Source organism: Rutilus rutilus (assembly GCF_951802725.1).
Source record: "Rutilus rutilus genome assembly, chromosome: 20".
Classification (NCBI taxonomy): Eukaryota; Metazoa; Chordata; class Actinopteri; order Cypriniformes; family Leuciscidae; genus Rutilus; species Rutilus rutilus.
The window spans coordinates 12,355,578-12,372,066 of NC_140225.1; the positions used below are offsets into that span (position 1 = coordinate 12,355,578).

At 40.0% G+C, this 16,489-nt stretch overlaps 1 protein-coding gene across 5 annotated transcripts in view; it reads left to right on the forward strand.

Annotated features, from left to right (window-relative positions):
• The window catches only part of usp54a (ubiquitin specific peptidase 54a), a 49,999-nt gene extending 33,951 nt beyond the window's left edge, over nt 1-16,048 (forward strand). For 2 of the 5 annotated variants that reach the window (XM_084390579.1, XM_084390577.1), the window contains exons 7-22: nt 271-376; nt 1,377-1,523; nt 2,112-2,261; nt 4,403-4,571; nt 5,674-5,862; nt 6,198-6,386; nt 6,677-7,214; nt 7,302-7,444; nt 8,607-8,768; nt 8,950-9,069; nt 10,463-10,604; nt 10,924-11,822; nt 12,329-12,456; nt 12,597-12,734; nt 13,331-13,547; nt 13,817-16,048. In XM_084390579.1, the coding sequence (XP_084246705.1) occupies nt 271-376; nt 1,377-1,523; nt 2,112-2,261; nt 4,403-4,571; nt 5,674-5,862; nt 6,198-6,386; nt 6,677-7,214; nt 7,302-7,444; nt 8,607-8,768; nt 8,950-9,069; nt 10,463-10,604; nt 10,924-11,822; nt 12,329-12,456; nt 12,597-12,734; nt 13,331-13,547; nt 13,817-14,376 (3,997 nt within the window). In that variant the 3' untranslated portion in view covers nt 14,377-16,048. Of the gene's footprint in view, nt 1-270; nt 377-1,376; nt 1,524-2,111; nt 2,262-4,402; nt 4,572-5,673; nt 5,863-6,197; nt 6,387-6,676; nt 7,215-7,301; nt 7,445-8,606; nt 8,769-8,949; nt 9,070-10,462; nt 10,605-10,923; nt 11,823-12,328; nt 12,457-12,596; nt 12,735-13,330; nt 13,548-13,816 lie in introns of those variants that run through there. The other 3 variants (XM_084390578.1, XM_084390580.1, XM_084390581.1) reach the window with 3 other exon arrangements.
• Nucleotides 16,049-16,489: the final 441 nt, after the last annotated feature.

Consider the following 16,489-nt stretch of genomic DNA (forward strand, 5'->3'; position numbering starts at 1 on the left):
TGCTGCAACAATAACTTCAAACCTGTCTGGACAATGACCTCAGAAACACCCTCCTGAGTACAAAAACACTGTACACAAATACACCCAAACACTTGAATCACTTATTTAGGTTAGTGTTACAAATTCCATTTGAAGTCATATAGTAATTATAGGCTGTTTACTAAATCAAAGGCAGCAAATACAAACACTTCACCCATAATTACAGATATGAGAGCTGCAGTTTATTGCTTGTGATATCTTAACGTATGACATGTGTTGGTTATGCTACAGTAACCAGGCAGTGCGAATGCTGGAATGCCGAGAGAAGCCCACCCCAGACATGTTTGGAGAGCTGTTGAGGAACGCCAGCACCGTGGGAGACCTGCGCAACTGCCCGGTTAGCATTACTACACAGCACCACACACTCAGATCCATCAAATCAAGTGCTAATTAGGCATAATGAAGCCTGGGACAGTGTGTCTGTGTGTGTGTGTGTGGTGCTTGTCTGGGTTTGAATAGGATGGTGGCCATTGAGTAATCGCTGGGTCAAAACAGGATACAATCAGTGGAATGTTAATTTGTCTAGTGGCCCTGAGGAGGACCAACTTCTTAAGCAACACACACACACACACATTTGTTTTCGTGTCAGATCAGAGTTTCCGTGCGTAAGGGATGACGGCTTATCACATCGCAAAAAAATACTTTTCTTAATCAGTATTTTGTCTTTCCAGCAAAAAATATCTAAACATCCTTGAAACAAGATATGTGTACTTTTTAAAAGAAATTCTATACCAAGAACTTAAATTGATCAAAAGTGACAGTAAAGACATTTATAATGTTGTCAAATTTGGGGTAAGAAGAATAAACTTAATTCAAAGGGAAACAAGTTTGTTTCTTAACCCCTTGGCAAGCAATTTTTTCTCATTTTAAGTATAAACCATATAACAAAATTTTGTTAGATTTCTTTGATATTCATATAAGGCATTCATACAACAATGAATCAGTACATTATTAGATTGTATTATGCTTGGTCTGTCTGTTCCCTAGTGCTAATGGAAGCAAACATGTTTTGAGATTTTAACCCTAAAGCAAAATATTCAGTATGAATTAAACACATTTGAAAGTTCAAGAACAAGGTGTACAGATCTGAAACACACATATTTTCTTGACCCTCAGGGATGATGAAGACATGCTTCACATGCAACTTAAACACACACAAACATACATATTATGTGTGTGTGTGTATGTGATTTGTGAATTATGAATTATGTAAGGGTGACTGGTGTAAGTTGGGGCAGGGAGAGGAAGAATTAATAGTAACAGTGTGTGTAAATCTTTCTGTGTGTTTTTCATTAAGCTCCAGTATGAAAAAGCCCTCTCTCTTTTCTCATCTACAGGGCAACTGTGGAGAGAAGCTCCGCATCCGACGTGTCCTGATGAACTCCCCAGAGATAATCACCATTGGCCTGGTGTGGGACTCAGACCACTCTGACCTGGCAGAAGACGTCATTCATAGCTTGGGCACCGTCCTGCGGCTCGGAGATGTAAGATAAACTCCCTGCCAGTAGTCAAAAAATCCCACAAATTGCACTCAATGCTGCTGACATAAGTCAGATGGTAGATGAACAAACCCACAGCCAAAAACAGAACCCTTTGATATAGATGGTGATAAATGCAGTCAGGCTCAAAGCAGCAGTGCTGCGACTCTGAGATTACTGTGATGCACATGGGAATTACAGGCAGAACTTGTCAAACTTGTTGCATCAATGACAGTGACTCAAACATAAAAGCCACTGAGTTCACGCTTTCTTAGGACACGGGGCGGGCACAGGGTGTCCTAAGTGGTTTAACATTTCGCTAAGTACCAGGTTCATGTTTCAATGTGAAATGTAAACCTTTTTTAAACAGGCCCAAACAAATGATTGTTGTAAATCAAAATGCATCTAGAGGTCAAGAGTGGTAATTTGATCTCCTCCATCACAGATGTTTCTAGTGCCTTTGAAAGATGTCATGATCACTTAAAATACGTAATCTTTGTAAGTTTTGCGTGCATCTACTTTTATGTGTGTGTATGTGAATGTGTATGCCTGTATGAGTAATAAGCGCCCTCTCCTCCTTTGTTTCACCCGTAGCTGTTCTACCGAGTGACGGAGGACAAGGCCAAACAGGCGGAGCTCTACCTGGTGGGCGTGGTCTGTTACTACGGCAAGCACTACTCCACTTTCTTCTTCCAAACCAAAATCCGCAAGTGGATTTACTTCGATGATGCTCATGTGAAAGAGGTAATTATCCGGCTGAATGTGAAAGACGCTACTCTTAGCTTGCTGGTTTGTCAGAGTTGTTCGTATTGCTTTATTTATACATGCCCTTGTCTAATGTTCCTTGCTTGCTCAGTCCACGGGGAGTTTGTGTGGAATCATTAACTGGGATAGTCCAATGTGTTGGCTCGTTATTTAGCATTGCCCCACAGGCTCCCAGCATGTGGTGAGTGGGTGGGTGAGTGTATGTGTGTTTGCTCCGTTAGTGCTTGCGTGCTGTTTTACATAATTCGGCAGCTTGTTGACTCACCAGTCAGGAGTGTGTATGCAGGTATATTTGCCAGTAGCTCGCTTCATGTCAATAGTCATCAGTGCACATTATGGTCATAACATAGACAGGAATGATACAGCGTTCATGTGAACGTCAATGAGTGATTATTATTCACCAGTATTACAATTCTGGATCATGCCGACAATATACACTACTGTTCAAAAGTTTGGTCTGTTCAAAAGATTTTTTTTTTTAAAGAAATTTTACTTTTATTCAGCAAGGATGCATTAAATTGTCCAAAAGCAAAAGTAAATACTTTTACATTGTTAATAATAATAATAATAATAATAATATATTTATTTTTTTATAGTGCCTTTCAAGAACCCAAGGTCGCTTCACAAAATAATACAAACAGTTGACAGACAAAGAGACAAGCAATCTGCTTATTATAACAATCAAACAAGCAGAAAATGTTACAAACTATTTCGGTTTCAAACGATAAATGATGTTCTTTTGAACTTCTTCTATTCGTCAAAGAATCCTGAAATAAAATTATCACAGTTTCCACAACAATATTAAGCAGCACAAACGTTTTTAACATGGATAATAATAAGAAATGTTTCTTGAGCACCAAATCAACATATTAGAATGATTTCTGAAGGATCATGTGACACTAAAGACTAGAGCAATGATGCTAAAAAGAATACAAGAATACTTTGAAAGCGACAAAAGAATGTCAAGAATAAATGACATTTTAAAATATATTAAAATAGAAAACAGTTATTTGCAATAATAAATGATAATAGTATTTCACAGTATTGGTGTTTATACTGTATTTTTTATTTTTAAAAAGCAGTTTTGGTGAGCATAAGTGCTTTAAAAATCTTATAGACTCCTATAGACTTTTAAACTGTAATAAAAAAAGTAATGTAATGACTGATAACTGATAAATGGTACATTTTATTTAAATATTAAATATTAATAGTGTTAAATACAAAAATTCTATATTATTTTGGCTAAATTAATGAACAATAAAACAATATTTTATAATATAAAGTATTACATATGGAGCAGTTTTTACAGATTAAGTTTATGTAAAGGTTGAGATGACAGCAAAGATTTTAAATGTAAAAATAAAGGTACTGAGCATGCACAATTAACTAACCAAAATATCCAATATCAGCTGATACCAATCTCTAATATTGGTTGATGACTGATGTGGTACCAATATTGTGCAAACTACTTGGAAAAAATAAATAATTTGCGTTACGTCACTAACGCGGTGTGTCATTCCTTAGTTCTGAACATGCAGGATTTAGATTCACAATAGCAGTGCAGGACTGTGGATCCTGGACAGTTGCATACAAATCAGCTTTTTTCGTGGAGTCTGGCAGGCTATGCTGACCTACACGTGAGCTGCGCAGAGCTCTTACAAAAGCCCTCTGAAAACAAGGATATCCCACTATTGTTTACAACCCCAGCTGGACAGCGGCAAGGCGTGGCCTACAGAGAGAAACCGCCATGATAGTCCACCGCAAACAAACACACACACTAAAGCTAACTAGTTCACGCTTGCGTTCATGCTTGTCTGTTACTGCGGCCGCTCGGACATCCTGTCTGGTTATGGAGGAAGCGTAGAGAAAGTCGTCCATTTGGGAAGTTGGAGTCGGTAAGATTCGTCTGAAAAGTGTTGGACTTGGGTTTCAGTCTCAGCTTTGTTATTCAGGGTATCCAGAACATTTCAACCTGGCCTCTGCTTTTGTTTAGTTTTGTGTAAAAGTAACATTTGGTTGAGATCTGTTGGGATTGCGATTTTGAAAATCTGTCAAATGTATTATTTGAACTGCTTTATAACTATACTTTCTCATTCTCGCTCTCATTTTCTTTCTCACAGATTGGGCCCAAGTGGAAGGATGTGGTGTCCCGCTGTATAAAGGGGCATTACCAGCCACTGCTGCTACTCTATGCTGACCCCAGGGGGACGCCAGTGTCAGCTCAGGATTTGGCCTCACGCCTAGACCTACATCACTACACTAAAGCATATTATGACAGTGAGGATTCAGGTATTTACACACCATCATAAGGCTAGTTTATTCATAGAACTCAATTTATTTATTTCATTCCTTCATCAGGGAAGTTCTATACACTACATCAAATGTTTAATTCATAACAAAATGTGTAATATTTCATGTCTGATTATAATAATTATATCTGTGCATTGCTTTTTAGACGCATTTTTTAGAGTTTGATAAGGCTATTACTGTAAAAAAAAAAGAGTCCCTTTTAATTTGACAGGAAACAATCAGCAGCTGTGGTTGTCAGAAATTCACTTGGTATGTGGTTTATTTCATTAGGGGATATGATGTCAGTATTCCAATACTTGAAGTACCAAAGTCTACTTTTCAGCTTAAAATATACTGATAACCACTATGATAATATAGGGTAACCTTAATATAAAGGAAGCAAAACTATTTAAATAAAATATGTGGTGTAATGAGGGGCACTTCTGGCAATGTCTTTTTTTTTTTTTTTTACTGTTTTTCACTATAAATTACACAGTAATTTATAGTTGTAACTTTCAAAACCCATAAATTACATACAAATAGTATTTACAGTAAAATTGCATAACTGCGGTGTTAAACCATTTACAGCTTTTCACCATATGTGGTAAGGTGACAGTTAACCAATTAACTTTTTAAGTTAAGCCTACAGTTAAAGAAAATATCCATCAAAAGCCTAAAATCTGAGTTTAAGAGATATTTGACAGGTTAAAAATCTAGACCTGTGTGTGATCAAAGTCCTGAAGTGGGAATTAGGTTTTGAGTGGAACTGGTTCCTGTGAAAGGAACAGCAATCAGATGACTTTGAAAGTCATGTAGTGTATGGCTGACATTTGTGGTGGTCTTCTTGTATTGCTGCTAAAGCACTTCAATTTCCCACGTGGGATTAATAAAGTACCTACCTATCTTTGACCTTAGTAAACAACTACTCAGAATTCTGTAGCAACCACCTAGCAATGCCCTTTCACCTCCCTTCCCTGGCTACCAGCCACAATATCTTAAAGTTTTATGCGAGCAGTTGCCACTCACTCTTTTTTTTGCTAAAAATGTAAACCTCTCCAATTGGTAGTTTTAGTGATAAGAATGAAATCTTCTGTTTTGTCAGGCCGTGAGCCATCAATTTCTAGCGATACACGGACAGACTCCTCCACTGACAGCTACAGCTATAAGCATTCACACCACTCCCACTCCCACCACGAGTCTATGGCTTCCCACTTCTCCTCTGACTCCCAGGGAACCGTCATCTGTAACCCTGACAACGACTCTGCCTCCCACAGCAGCCTGGAAACCACAGGTACGTCATTATATACGTTCACACTGAAATACCGTTTAGACACCATATTAGATATATTGACACTAAATGTGTTGAACCATACAGTAGTCAATTTGTCCTGCTTAGGGCTGCACAAATAATGCGTGACCTGGCTTAGTGTGGTTATCAAATTGCAAAGGCTGTGATTTGATGAAAGATAGATACATGATAGATAGCATGTTTCAGACTGAAGTGTGTGTTTTTTTTTGTTTTTTTTACAAAAGAATGTATCAGAAAAATGTTCCCCCTCCCCTCCAAATCGTCCCTGCTGCTCTACAACTCCAACAATGACTTTTGTTGTTGTTCATTTTGTGAAGGTCCTTTGAATGAAAGCGATCCAGTGCAGTGCCACACTCTCAGAAAAGACGGGGTCTTGGACAGAAAGGGAGGAGTTTTGGACCGGAAAAGAAGTGCCAGCAGGCCACGAAAACTTGAGGTCCGGGGTGATTCAAGAAGTCGTTGTTCTAAGACAGATGAGGTGTTGTCTGCTGGCTATCACAGTGAAGGTATGCATTTAATATAATACTGCCACCAAACCACAATACAAAATAAAAACAGATCATTGTGTTACTTTAATGGAACCCAGGTTAACAATCTGTAACTGTGGTCTGTGGATTGATGCTTTCTGACAGATCATTAGAGGATAGTGTAGCATGTTGGACAATGTGAGCTGCATTAGTCATCACTGTTGCTTTTACTGGCTGTGTACAGTAATAATAGGTTATGTAAAAAATAACATTTCCTCTTCCTCTTTTTTAAAATTTTTTTTTATATGTCCTCTCCTTCTCTCTAACAGGCGAGACTTTAAAAGAGCAGCAGGTTCCCCGCTCCCTACCTAAACCCAGCTCCAGTCGACTTAGAGACTTTAAGGAGACCATGAGCAACATTATCCATAACCGGCCTCTTTCTGCATCGTCCTCGGGCTCAGTTTGCCCACCTGATTCCACCACTAAGGCCCGAGACTGGGAAGCCGACAGCACCAGCAGCGAGTCCAAGTCCAGCTCCTCTGGAGGGCGATACCGTCCGCCCTGGAAGCCTCGTCGTGAGGCTCTCAACATTGATAGCATCTTTAGCAGGGAGCGGCGCAAGCAGGCCGGGTACAGTCCGCTAGGAGCTCTGTTGACTGAAGACACAGGGCCTCAGGGGAACTTGGCAGCATCCATGGAGAAAACCACCTTTCGAGACCTGCCAGGACTCCTGAGACGAGGATCAGAGCAGCCCCCACGGCTTATCCAGAGGATGGAGAGCGGCTACGAGAGCAGTGAGAGGAACAGTAACAGCCCCGTCAGTCTAGACATGCCTGTTAGCGAGGGGACCAGTAATGGCATGCACAGGTATGATGCAAAAATCAGAATTCATAAGGATCTTTGTTAGCACATTATTCATCTCTCTCTCTCTTTCTCTCTCTCTCTGTTTTTCAGCTTACAAGAGGGAGGAAAGAAAAACCCTCCACCTGAAGTCAGCCCGTCATGGAAAACTGTACCTGTCGTCAAATCCAAGAGCAGCAGTGCCCTACTGCAGGATGTCAAAGCGTCAGTCAAGGGCAGCAGTCACATGAGTTTAGGTGTGTACAGTATGATCATGTGTGTTTATAGTCGTCACATAGCCATCATGTTGGTGAATTCACCTGTTCTTTACCTTAGGGTATGAATCATTCTTTCCAAATGTTTAAACTAGGTGTCACATGCCTTTTTTGCGTTTTCATAAAAATTTACTTAATATACTAAGCAAGCAGTATTGAGCAGAATGTGGAATCAGTGGCCAAATACATCCTGTTCCTTTCTGTGAAATGTTATCTCTGTATATATCTGTTATGTAAACTGAGGAACATGAGTCTGCCCTGGAGAAATATCAGCTGCTATATCTGTTTGTGCTTCTCCATGTGACCAGAATAGATATGTTTGATCACTGCCTATTTTTTTTTTTTTTTTGCATATTAAAACTATGTGCCTCTTAGGCTGATTTCACACTGCAAATCTAAATGCTTAGATGCAATATTTTGACACTCATCTGATTTTTATTTTATATTTTCCTGTTAACATTAATAGTAGGGATTAGCGTATGTACCAGATTATTGAAGTGAATGCAATGATCAATCACACAATAATTGGCTTGATGTTTTTCAAGGCCTGTACCTTTGGTCTGATTGGGTAAAATTAAGACAGCAACTAACTGTCTCAACTGTGTAACAATGAAGAAAGTTTCAGAATTAAGAGAATCAGATACAAGGGGTTAAATATAATCATTGTTATTTTAGTATTATTTATATACTATTATTTATTCTAACTTTTTTTTAACTTTTTTAACTTTTAGTTTGTTTAAGTTAAGTTTATGTGCTGTGTGTTAAGTTTAGTTTTTATGTGCTTTTGTCATTTTTATTACTTTATTTTCTATTTTGCTTTCATTTTTATTTCAGTTTTAGTCATTTTAGTACTTGGTCGTTTTTTTGATCTGATGTTTATGTTTTATATTTCAGCTTTATTTCAGTAACAGAAAACCATTTTCAGTTGTTATCGTTTTCTGACTGCACAATAACAACACTGCAAGTCAGATGGCATTGGAAAGTTGGATGCCCAAAAAAGTTTTATTTTTGCTGTTTACATACATGCAACAAGGTCAAGCCTGTGTTCTGGATGTCAATGAAAAACAGAATTGGTTGACAGTGTAAATGCAGCAATGGATCATCACAGAATGTTTCCTTAATATTCCTTAATGTTTGTGTGTAGCAGGTGAGGGCCGCAGTGAACTGGATGAGCTACAGGAGGAAGTAGCTCGCCGGGCCAAGGAGCAAGAATTACAGAGGCGAAAGGAAAAGGAGAAAGAGGCAGCCCTGGGCTTCAATCCCAGACCCAGCAAGTTCATGGATCTGGACGAGCTCCAGAACCAAGGTACGGCGTCAGCATGCCGCGAAAGGGCGAAGGGAGTGGCTCTGTCTCCGGATGCATTTCTTGGGTTTCTGCTGTGGTTTAACATTTGGAGCTTGGGACTGCTTGTGTTCGTGTGTGTGAAATGTGGGTGTGCTGGTTTCCGTGCTGAAAAGCGCTATGCTATGATGTTTGTCACCTGCAGGGAAAGGGGAAGGCTTTGAAAGGTGTGTGTTGGAGGCAGAGTCTCTGTTAGACCAATCTTTGAGGTTGGAACAGGCAGGAGAGGTGGCCACCGCTCTGTCTGTGGTTAACGAAGCAATGTGTAAGTAATCCTGCCCTTAGCCTGCTGCTGCTATCACTACTGCCACAAGCTTGTGTGTCTCTACATCTCTGTGTTTGAGTGTGTTTGTCTCTGTTTCAATGTAGAGACTCGTCATGAATTCTGCGTATAGTAATGATGTACACTATACGCTCTGCTGTGTTTTGATTAGTCAATGCTGGTGATGTGTGACCATGTTGAGATCTGCGTCAGCCAATAACTATGTCCTGCTGGCTGATAAACAAAAGCCAGTTCCAAAACCTAATCGACAGCATTGTCAATAAAAAAGTGGGTTCAGTTGAAATAATTAAAAAACCCTTTTAATACATTAGACCATATTAATATATTTATTATATTTATACATTAGGCATTTTATTGAGAAACTCTTATCGGTTGACTACTAGTCACTACACGATGCACAGCCTCAAGCATATATTTGATCATAACTGAAATTAAACTAGCAGAATCTGGGGGCTGGATTCAATGAAAATAGTGTGCCTGCTTAATATGATTATTACGGTAATCTGCAGGCAGACAAAACATTTGGCCTTCAAAGTGTTTTTCATTGAGTTGATCAGTGAGTCTTCCAAAGCATGTCATTTTCTTAAGAAAAAAAAAAAAAAAATGCAAGAATTGCACTTAGGTCCTTTCCTACAAATTTCTTAAGATTTTATCTTAAGAAACTTCCTAACTTCTTTAATATTTTCATGAATCCAGCCCCAGAAACAGAGCTATCAGATTTTTTATAAATGTTAATAAAATGCTGTCTGTCTTTCTGTCTGTGATCAATGTGAAAGGCTTTACTTACCAATATCATTTTTGTCTGTCTGTCTTGTGTATGTCATACCCTGAGGTTTGTCACTTATGGGGTGTTCATATGTACACACACACACACACACTGCACACACACACACACACTCTCTCTTTCACACCTTCTATGGCCTGGCCCCTGTGTGTTACCTACACCTCACTCCCCTACCTGCTTCACTTTCCAGAGCCTCTGTAGGGTTGGGTAGAATGCAGCTCATATGATGGTGAAAGTATTGTTGTCCTGTAATTATTTATAATTAATTATACTGAGATACGGTATTAGGCTCGGGTAATTTGCTTTTCTTTTAGTTCAATGGCTTAACTACAAATCATTTTGATTTAAGTCAACTTCATTATAATTTAATCATTTTGTGCTTGAGAGAATTTAACATTTGTGTAAGGATTTTATTAGGTTCCCCATCAACCCTATTTGTGTGACCCAGTCAGTCAAACATCAAGATCCTTTTCATTTCAGTTCCCCGTAATGTGTTTGCATGCGCCCCCATGACTCGGCTCTTTATTTTCTGCATCTGTTTCATTTTTCTTTTGCCTATTTTTGTTTTGTTTTGTTTTGTTTGCGTTGTAGCTAAACTCAGGCATACCTTGCATGAGAGCAGTGCTAACGCTCAGGGCAGGATGCAAAAGTGCATGAGGAGAGCACGAGGTCTGCAGCAGCGCATGCGGCAGAAGCAACAGGAGGAAGAAAAGGAACAGAAACAGCCCCTCAGGTACCTGCTGCTGGCTGCAGTTGTGTGTGTGTGTGTGTGTGTGCTCCAGGAGCCCCGCACACAGGAAGAGGAATCATGCATTTTGCCTTAAAAAAAAAATAATGATCATTATTGTTGTAAGTTACTTGGAGGATTGAAAGTCAGGTTAGCGTAAGAAACCATGTTGCAACGCGCTGCCCAGGTAATGTCACTCTTTTAGAGAGGCTGAAGTAAGTCTGTATACTGCATGACATCATCAAGAACTGATTCAAGATACTGACTCACAGTTCACGGTTTATTATCAGAAACTCATTGTTATTTTTTTATGTTCTGCATTCAGTGAACAGTCTGTCCCGGTCCAAATACTTCTGACTAATGTTAAAGAAGAGGATGAGAAGACCGTTTCAGAAGATGCATTAAGACCACCGTCACCTCTCCACATGAAACCTCAGTCTATAAATAAACCTATTTCTGAAGCCCCCGGTCCTGCTGTCTCCCCCTACCATACAGACACACTTTCTCAGCAGCAGGGCAGTGCAGGGGACAACTCAAGTCTTCTTGCTGTTACAGAGAATGAGAATGACTCAGACACGTGGGGCCCCAGAGACCCCGTCACCATCGAAAACTCTCTTGTACAAACTGCTAAAAAACGCAGTTCTGCCACTGTGCCTGTTATTGCAGTGAATGGCTGCGAGGCTCTTCTCCAGTCCTCGGTTCCGCTCAATACGCCCTCTGGTCCAACTAATTTCAGTGCCCGTCACACACCTTCCATCTCTGATCACTCCAGCTCTGGGGAAGGACTTCAAATCCCACCTCGACCTCAGTCTCTCCATGGCCTAACACACGCACCCCACAGCCGCGTTTCTGATGCCTGTCAAAAATCACTCCCGGCACCCTCACGTAATTGGTCCTGTCGGAGTCTGGAACGTCCCGATCGCAGTCCTACCGTGACGGACTCCTCCCTGTACTCTCCAGCGGACTTCCGCTCCCCCTCATCCCCCTGTCCTCCAACCCTTTCATCACCAGCACTGGAGCAGCATCCAGCCGGCCCTATGCCCGTGGAGAGGTGGGCCGAGAATGTCAATCGATACTACAATTCCCAGAATTGTGCGCGGTCGGGACGTGGCTCACCCTGTGAGGAGCTGTCTGAGCTGGACTCACTTTATCAGGCCAGCTTGAAGGCTCCCAGCATGCCCCGAGCCCCATTGGGACCCAGCCCTCAGCTTGCCAGCAGATCAGGTAATTTCGAACAAGACCTCACTTAGGTTCCATATAACTCCCATAACTTTCATATATATATATATATATATATTTATATATATATTTATATTTATATATATATATATATATATATATATATATATATATATATATATATATATATATATATTTTACAAAAGTATATCTCTTTTACATTTTGTAAAATTGTAATACAACCTGTAATGTTGTTGTTGTTGTTGTCGTCATTTACTGTTGAAAAGGTCTGCCACCTGCAAAAGTATTAACTATTATAATATTAATAATTTAAATTAATTAATAATTTATTATTATAATTTAAAAATGTATTCAAATAATTGATTTTTTTTTTTTACAATAATAAAAATGTAATAATTGAAAGTATTAATAATAAAAATATTAAATATTATTGTTATTATTATTTATATGATAATAAATATTTTGTACATAATTAACGAGAAGTCCTTTCTAGAGACTCTTCAGGTTGTATAAATGTACTGTTTTTCTAGGCCCCGCTGCTTCCCGTAAGCACAACTCTGGATTCTCTGCCACACTTGGCCGTTCTAAAACCCCCACAGCAGAGATCGAGAGGAGTGCCTACAGGACGCCAGCATACAGCACTAAACCTCTTCAGAAGGTGAGTTGGCACACCGGCATTGTCTCAGTAGCATTTATAGTACTGAAGTGTGTGTAAGATGTGTGTCATGAAGTAATTGTCATTACTTAATGTGGATAAGGATATGAAATGCTAATGCAGTGTGTCATGTGTGTGAGCAGCCTGTGTCTGCTGTTACCTGTGATGCACCACTGGGTGAGGATGAATCATACAGTGCAGAGAACCTACGACGAATTGCTCGGAGTCTCAGTGGAACTGTCATTGGAGGACGGACTGACGTACCCCCATCCAGAAGCTTTGTGGGTGTCTCACAATTTAAAGTCACTTGGTCAAACACTCAAACCACATATTATGCACTCAAAATACATTAGCAATATTTAATTTGCTGCAAAATTTGCTTTCAAGTACTTTCTCTCAGGATATGTGAAATGCTACATCATGGTTTTTGTGAACTCATTTTGAAAGAGAAATACTGCCACCTGGTGTGACTATAGTGAATGCAATAAAACTACAATACATAGAGCAGTGGTTTTCAAACTTTGACAGGTGACAAGCAGTTTTTGTTAGTTATAATATTATTTATTTAGTAATTTAATTTTCTTTTAAATCAGCCAATCATCTCACAGACCTGTTGGAATCCTTCATGGACCACCAGTAGTCCGCGGACTCCAGTATGAGAACCACTGACTTAGAGCTCAAGTTGCTGTTGTTGTTTTAATTTTTATATTTTCTACAATTGATTTGTCCATTGTCCTACTCTTTTAGTACCAATTGTTTTTTTTTGTTTTTTTTGTTTTTCTTGTTATTTCTTTCCTTGTCTGGCTGGGTCTTATTTTCACGTTGTGTCCTCACTCACTCATTCCTTTCATTCTTCTGTTTTATTTCTTTCATAAAGGACCCCCATGTCTCCAGGATGTCGAAGCATGTGAACGTACAACCCCCCACACGTCGCTCCACCACCTCCTTGCATGTTTTACCCCCTCCTTCCCACAATCCTCCTGTGTTCCCTCACGAACCGCTGCCCCAATACCTTCACCCAAGCCACCGCCACCATCCCGCCCCTCCATCACACCTGCACCAGCAGACACTGAGACCCTCTCATGGACAAAAAGGTAACCATCTCACCCCACTCGCTCGTTCAGCCTCCCTGCCACAGACGCAAGAGAGTGCCGTCTCTGTTGTTGTCTGTGATCTTGCGTTCCATCAGATCTATTGTGAAACTGGTCAAAGGACCTAAAACACTCTTGAGGTTGAGGATAATGAAATTAGAGCTTGATGATTCATCTTACAAGTTGCATTCAGTTTGATTATCAGTTTAACCTACACTGAATGCCTTATTGCTTTAAACAACTACTCAAATTATCTTCGATGCTCTCTGCAGGAGATTGCCAAAAGGCCAACAAGTTTCTGGCTGTGCTTGACCGGGGTGAAGTGTTCTCCTGTGAAAACTACCACAACGTTGCACTGAACTACGGCACCCTTCCACGGGCCCTCCGTAGGTCAATTTCATCCGGGCCTCCAGTGCACCAAGCGAGGTCGGGACCCTCAGTGGGCCCGGGGCCCCGGAACTACCCAGACGCAGCCTACGCCACACTGTCCCACCCTCACCGCACTACAGCGTCTAGTAGGACGATGGATGGTTTTTACAGACATCCGAAACAAAATTCTGCTTCAACCACCCCATTCCCGCATCACTCCAGCCATCATCACCCACACCTAGAGCCGCCAGCCCAACCCCTCCGCCTCGATGTGCCCCCTGAGAGGGACTGGAGGGCTGGTAGGGACACTCATGTCTTCCCCAGGACAGAACCACGTGGTGGAATGCCCCGTGGTCCTCCTGTCTATCTCTGCGGGCTGTGCAAGCAGAGCCCTGCTGAGCCAACTAGAAGCTACTGCCAGACCTGCAGAGCCCAAATGAACCACTACAGGATGACCAGCTGAGTCATACTGGAGATGCATCCTTCAACGCACTCATTCTCTGTCTTAAAAGTAAGCCCATTCTGTGAAGCTCTTTACACAGCAAAAAGCTGGAAGTTCTTGTTAGCCGTTTTGGCTAAAGTGAAAGACAGTGACTTTCATGGCAGCTTTGGCTCAGACGTGAATGTGAGTGAGGAGTGGTCATTTTTTGAAACCATATTTTAAATGCAGCTGCTGCGTTTAAACGCTGGAAGAAGGACGTCACTCCCTGCACTGTTACCTACAGTAAATGTTTCCACTGCTAATTCACTTCCAGAGTTAAGTTCACTTTAATTGGCCACAATCTCAGCATAAAGCTGTGCAGAACAGAGCACTTAACTGACGCGAACACACAAAACGTCAAGACTGACAAACCTTGCCTGCTGATATACAGTGTCTGCTTCGTATATGCACAAATACGCTTTAGTTTTTAATTAGCTTTTCAAGCTAACCTTAGTTCTGTGATTGTAATTTAACTATGTTAACTCAAGTTTAGTGCACTTCAGAAGTGTTAAGTTAGAAGCGTTCCTCTGTTGTAACTTCTCCCATTTTTATGGGAAAACAATGGTTGTGTAACTACTTCGTTTAGAGGGCTGTAACGTCATTGTGTAGTAATCAGAGGTACATCAGATTCCCCCAGTGTACCAACAGTCAACTTTCAAAAACCTCATTGGCATCTGTGACAATATTTTTGTGTACAGTATTGTTCAGCCCGATAGTAGCACCAACACCTGTGATCTTTTTTTTTTTCTTTTTCTTTTTTTACGTTTTGTAGTAGCAGCAGTTTAACTTTGATTTATACAGTATATCTTACATTAACTGTTAAGTGCAAAACTATTTCATGGTTGTTTTAAGACGTGAGATGTTGAAAACAGAAAGACAGAACTGTCTGCAGTGCCTTGGCTTGTGAAAGGCAATGGAACTGGGTGCCAGTGTCCATTTTATAGATTTACAGCCTTATAATAATGCTTATTATAAAAGTGATAAATTCAAGAATTGCAGTTCTCAAAACAAGATAATTTCACTTTTTCCCCCCACTGGAAAATAAATACTTTTTATATTCGTTTTATTTAATTTCTTGGACGATGTTGAGGTGAAACTTGTGGCCTGAGATGTTTAGCTGTAGTCTTACACATTGAAAGTGTTTCAGCTGTTAGCCAAGTTTGATGGTGCAATGTGCCATTTCATGGAAATCAAAGTATTACCTGCTCATCTTGAAACAGGGCCAAACATTTTGTTTTTGTTTTCATAAATTGTAGAGCATGTCAAATACCTCAACCAATCACATGCTCTCTTATTTTTATTTCGCTAGAACAGTTCTGCATGTAAATCAGGACCTAATGATGAATCGGAGTGCCTCTGCGTTGAATTCTCACTTTTTTTTTGCTTGGCCAATATGCAGTGCAACACTGCCCTGGCATGATGATTACTAACAGAACATGAATCTGTGACTGATTTACCCTTTTCTTTAATTAATAATCAAACAGATATGGCAAAAAAGCAAGGCTGTATATATAAGTGTGTACAGATAGGCCTATTCAGTCTTTGACCTTAAGTACAGATGGATTCAGATTTGATGTAAATGCTGTGCTAGAAATAAAACTTGTATTTTTGCAATAAAGTTATATTAAGCTCCAAACAGGAGCAGAACGCTGTACCTTTTTTCTGACTGCCTTTCATCCATCCATCCATCCATCTGTAAATGAAGTGTTTTTCTCTTGAAAATGTTGTTTGTTGAAATGCCATCTTCCCCAGCAATCCCTATCAAATTGATTTTGAAGATATCCAGTAATCATGAACCCTTTTCTGATTTAAATTATACCTAATCTCCAACATGAACAGAAACAGACAGAACAGAATGTCAAACAGAACAGAATAGACATTTCAATTATGATATCAAAGTAACAAAAATATGTGATAAAAACAAAACTGATGCTTGTTCATGTGCCACTGTTAATATGTTAATTTAGACTTGAGAGTCCCTCCAGTGACCATCCTGCACTTGCTGTGTGCTTGTTGCATTTTTATTGTCTGTGATATTTTCTCCTCTTTCCAGTCATAACAGGAAGGTTTGTTAACCTTGACCCATCATGAGTTC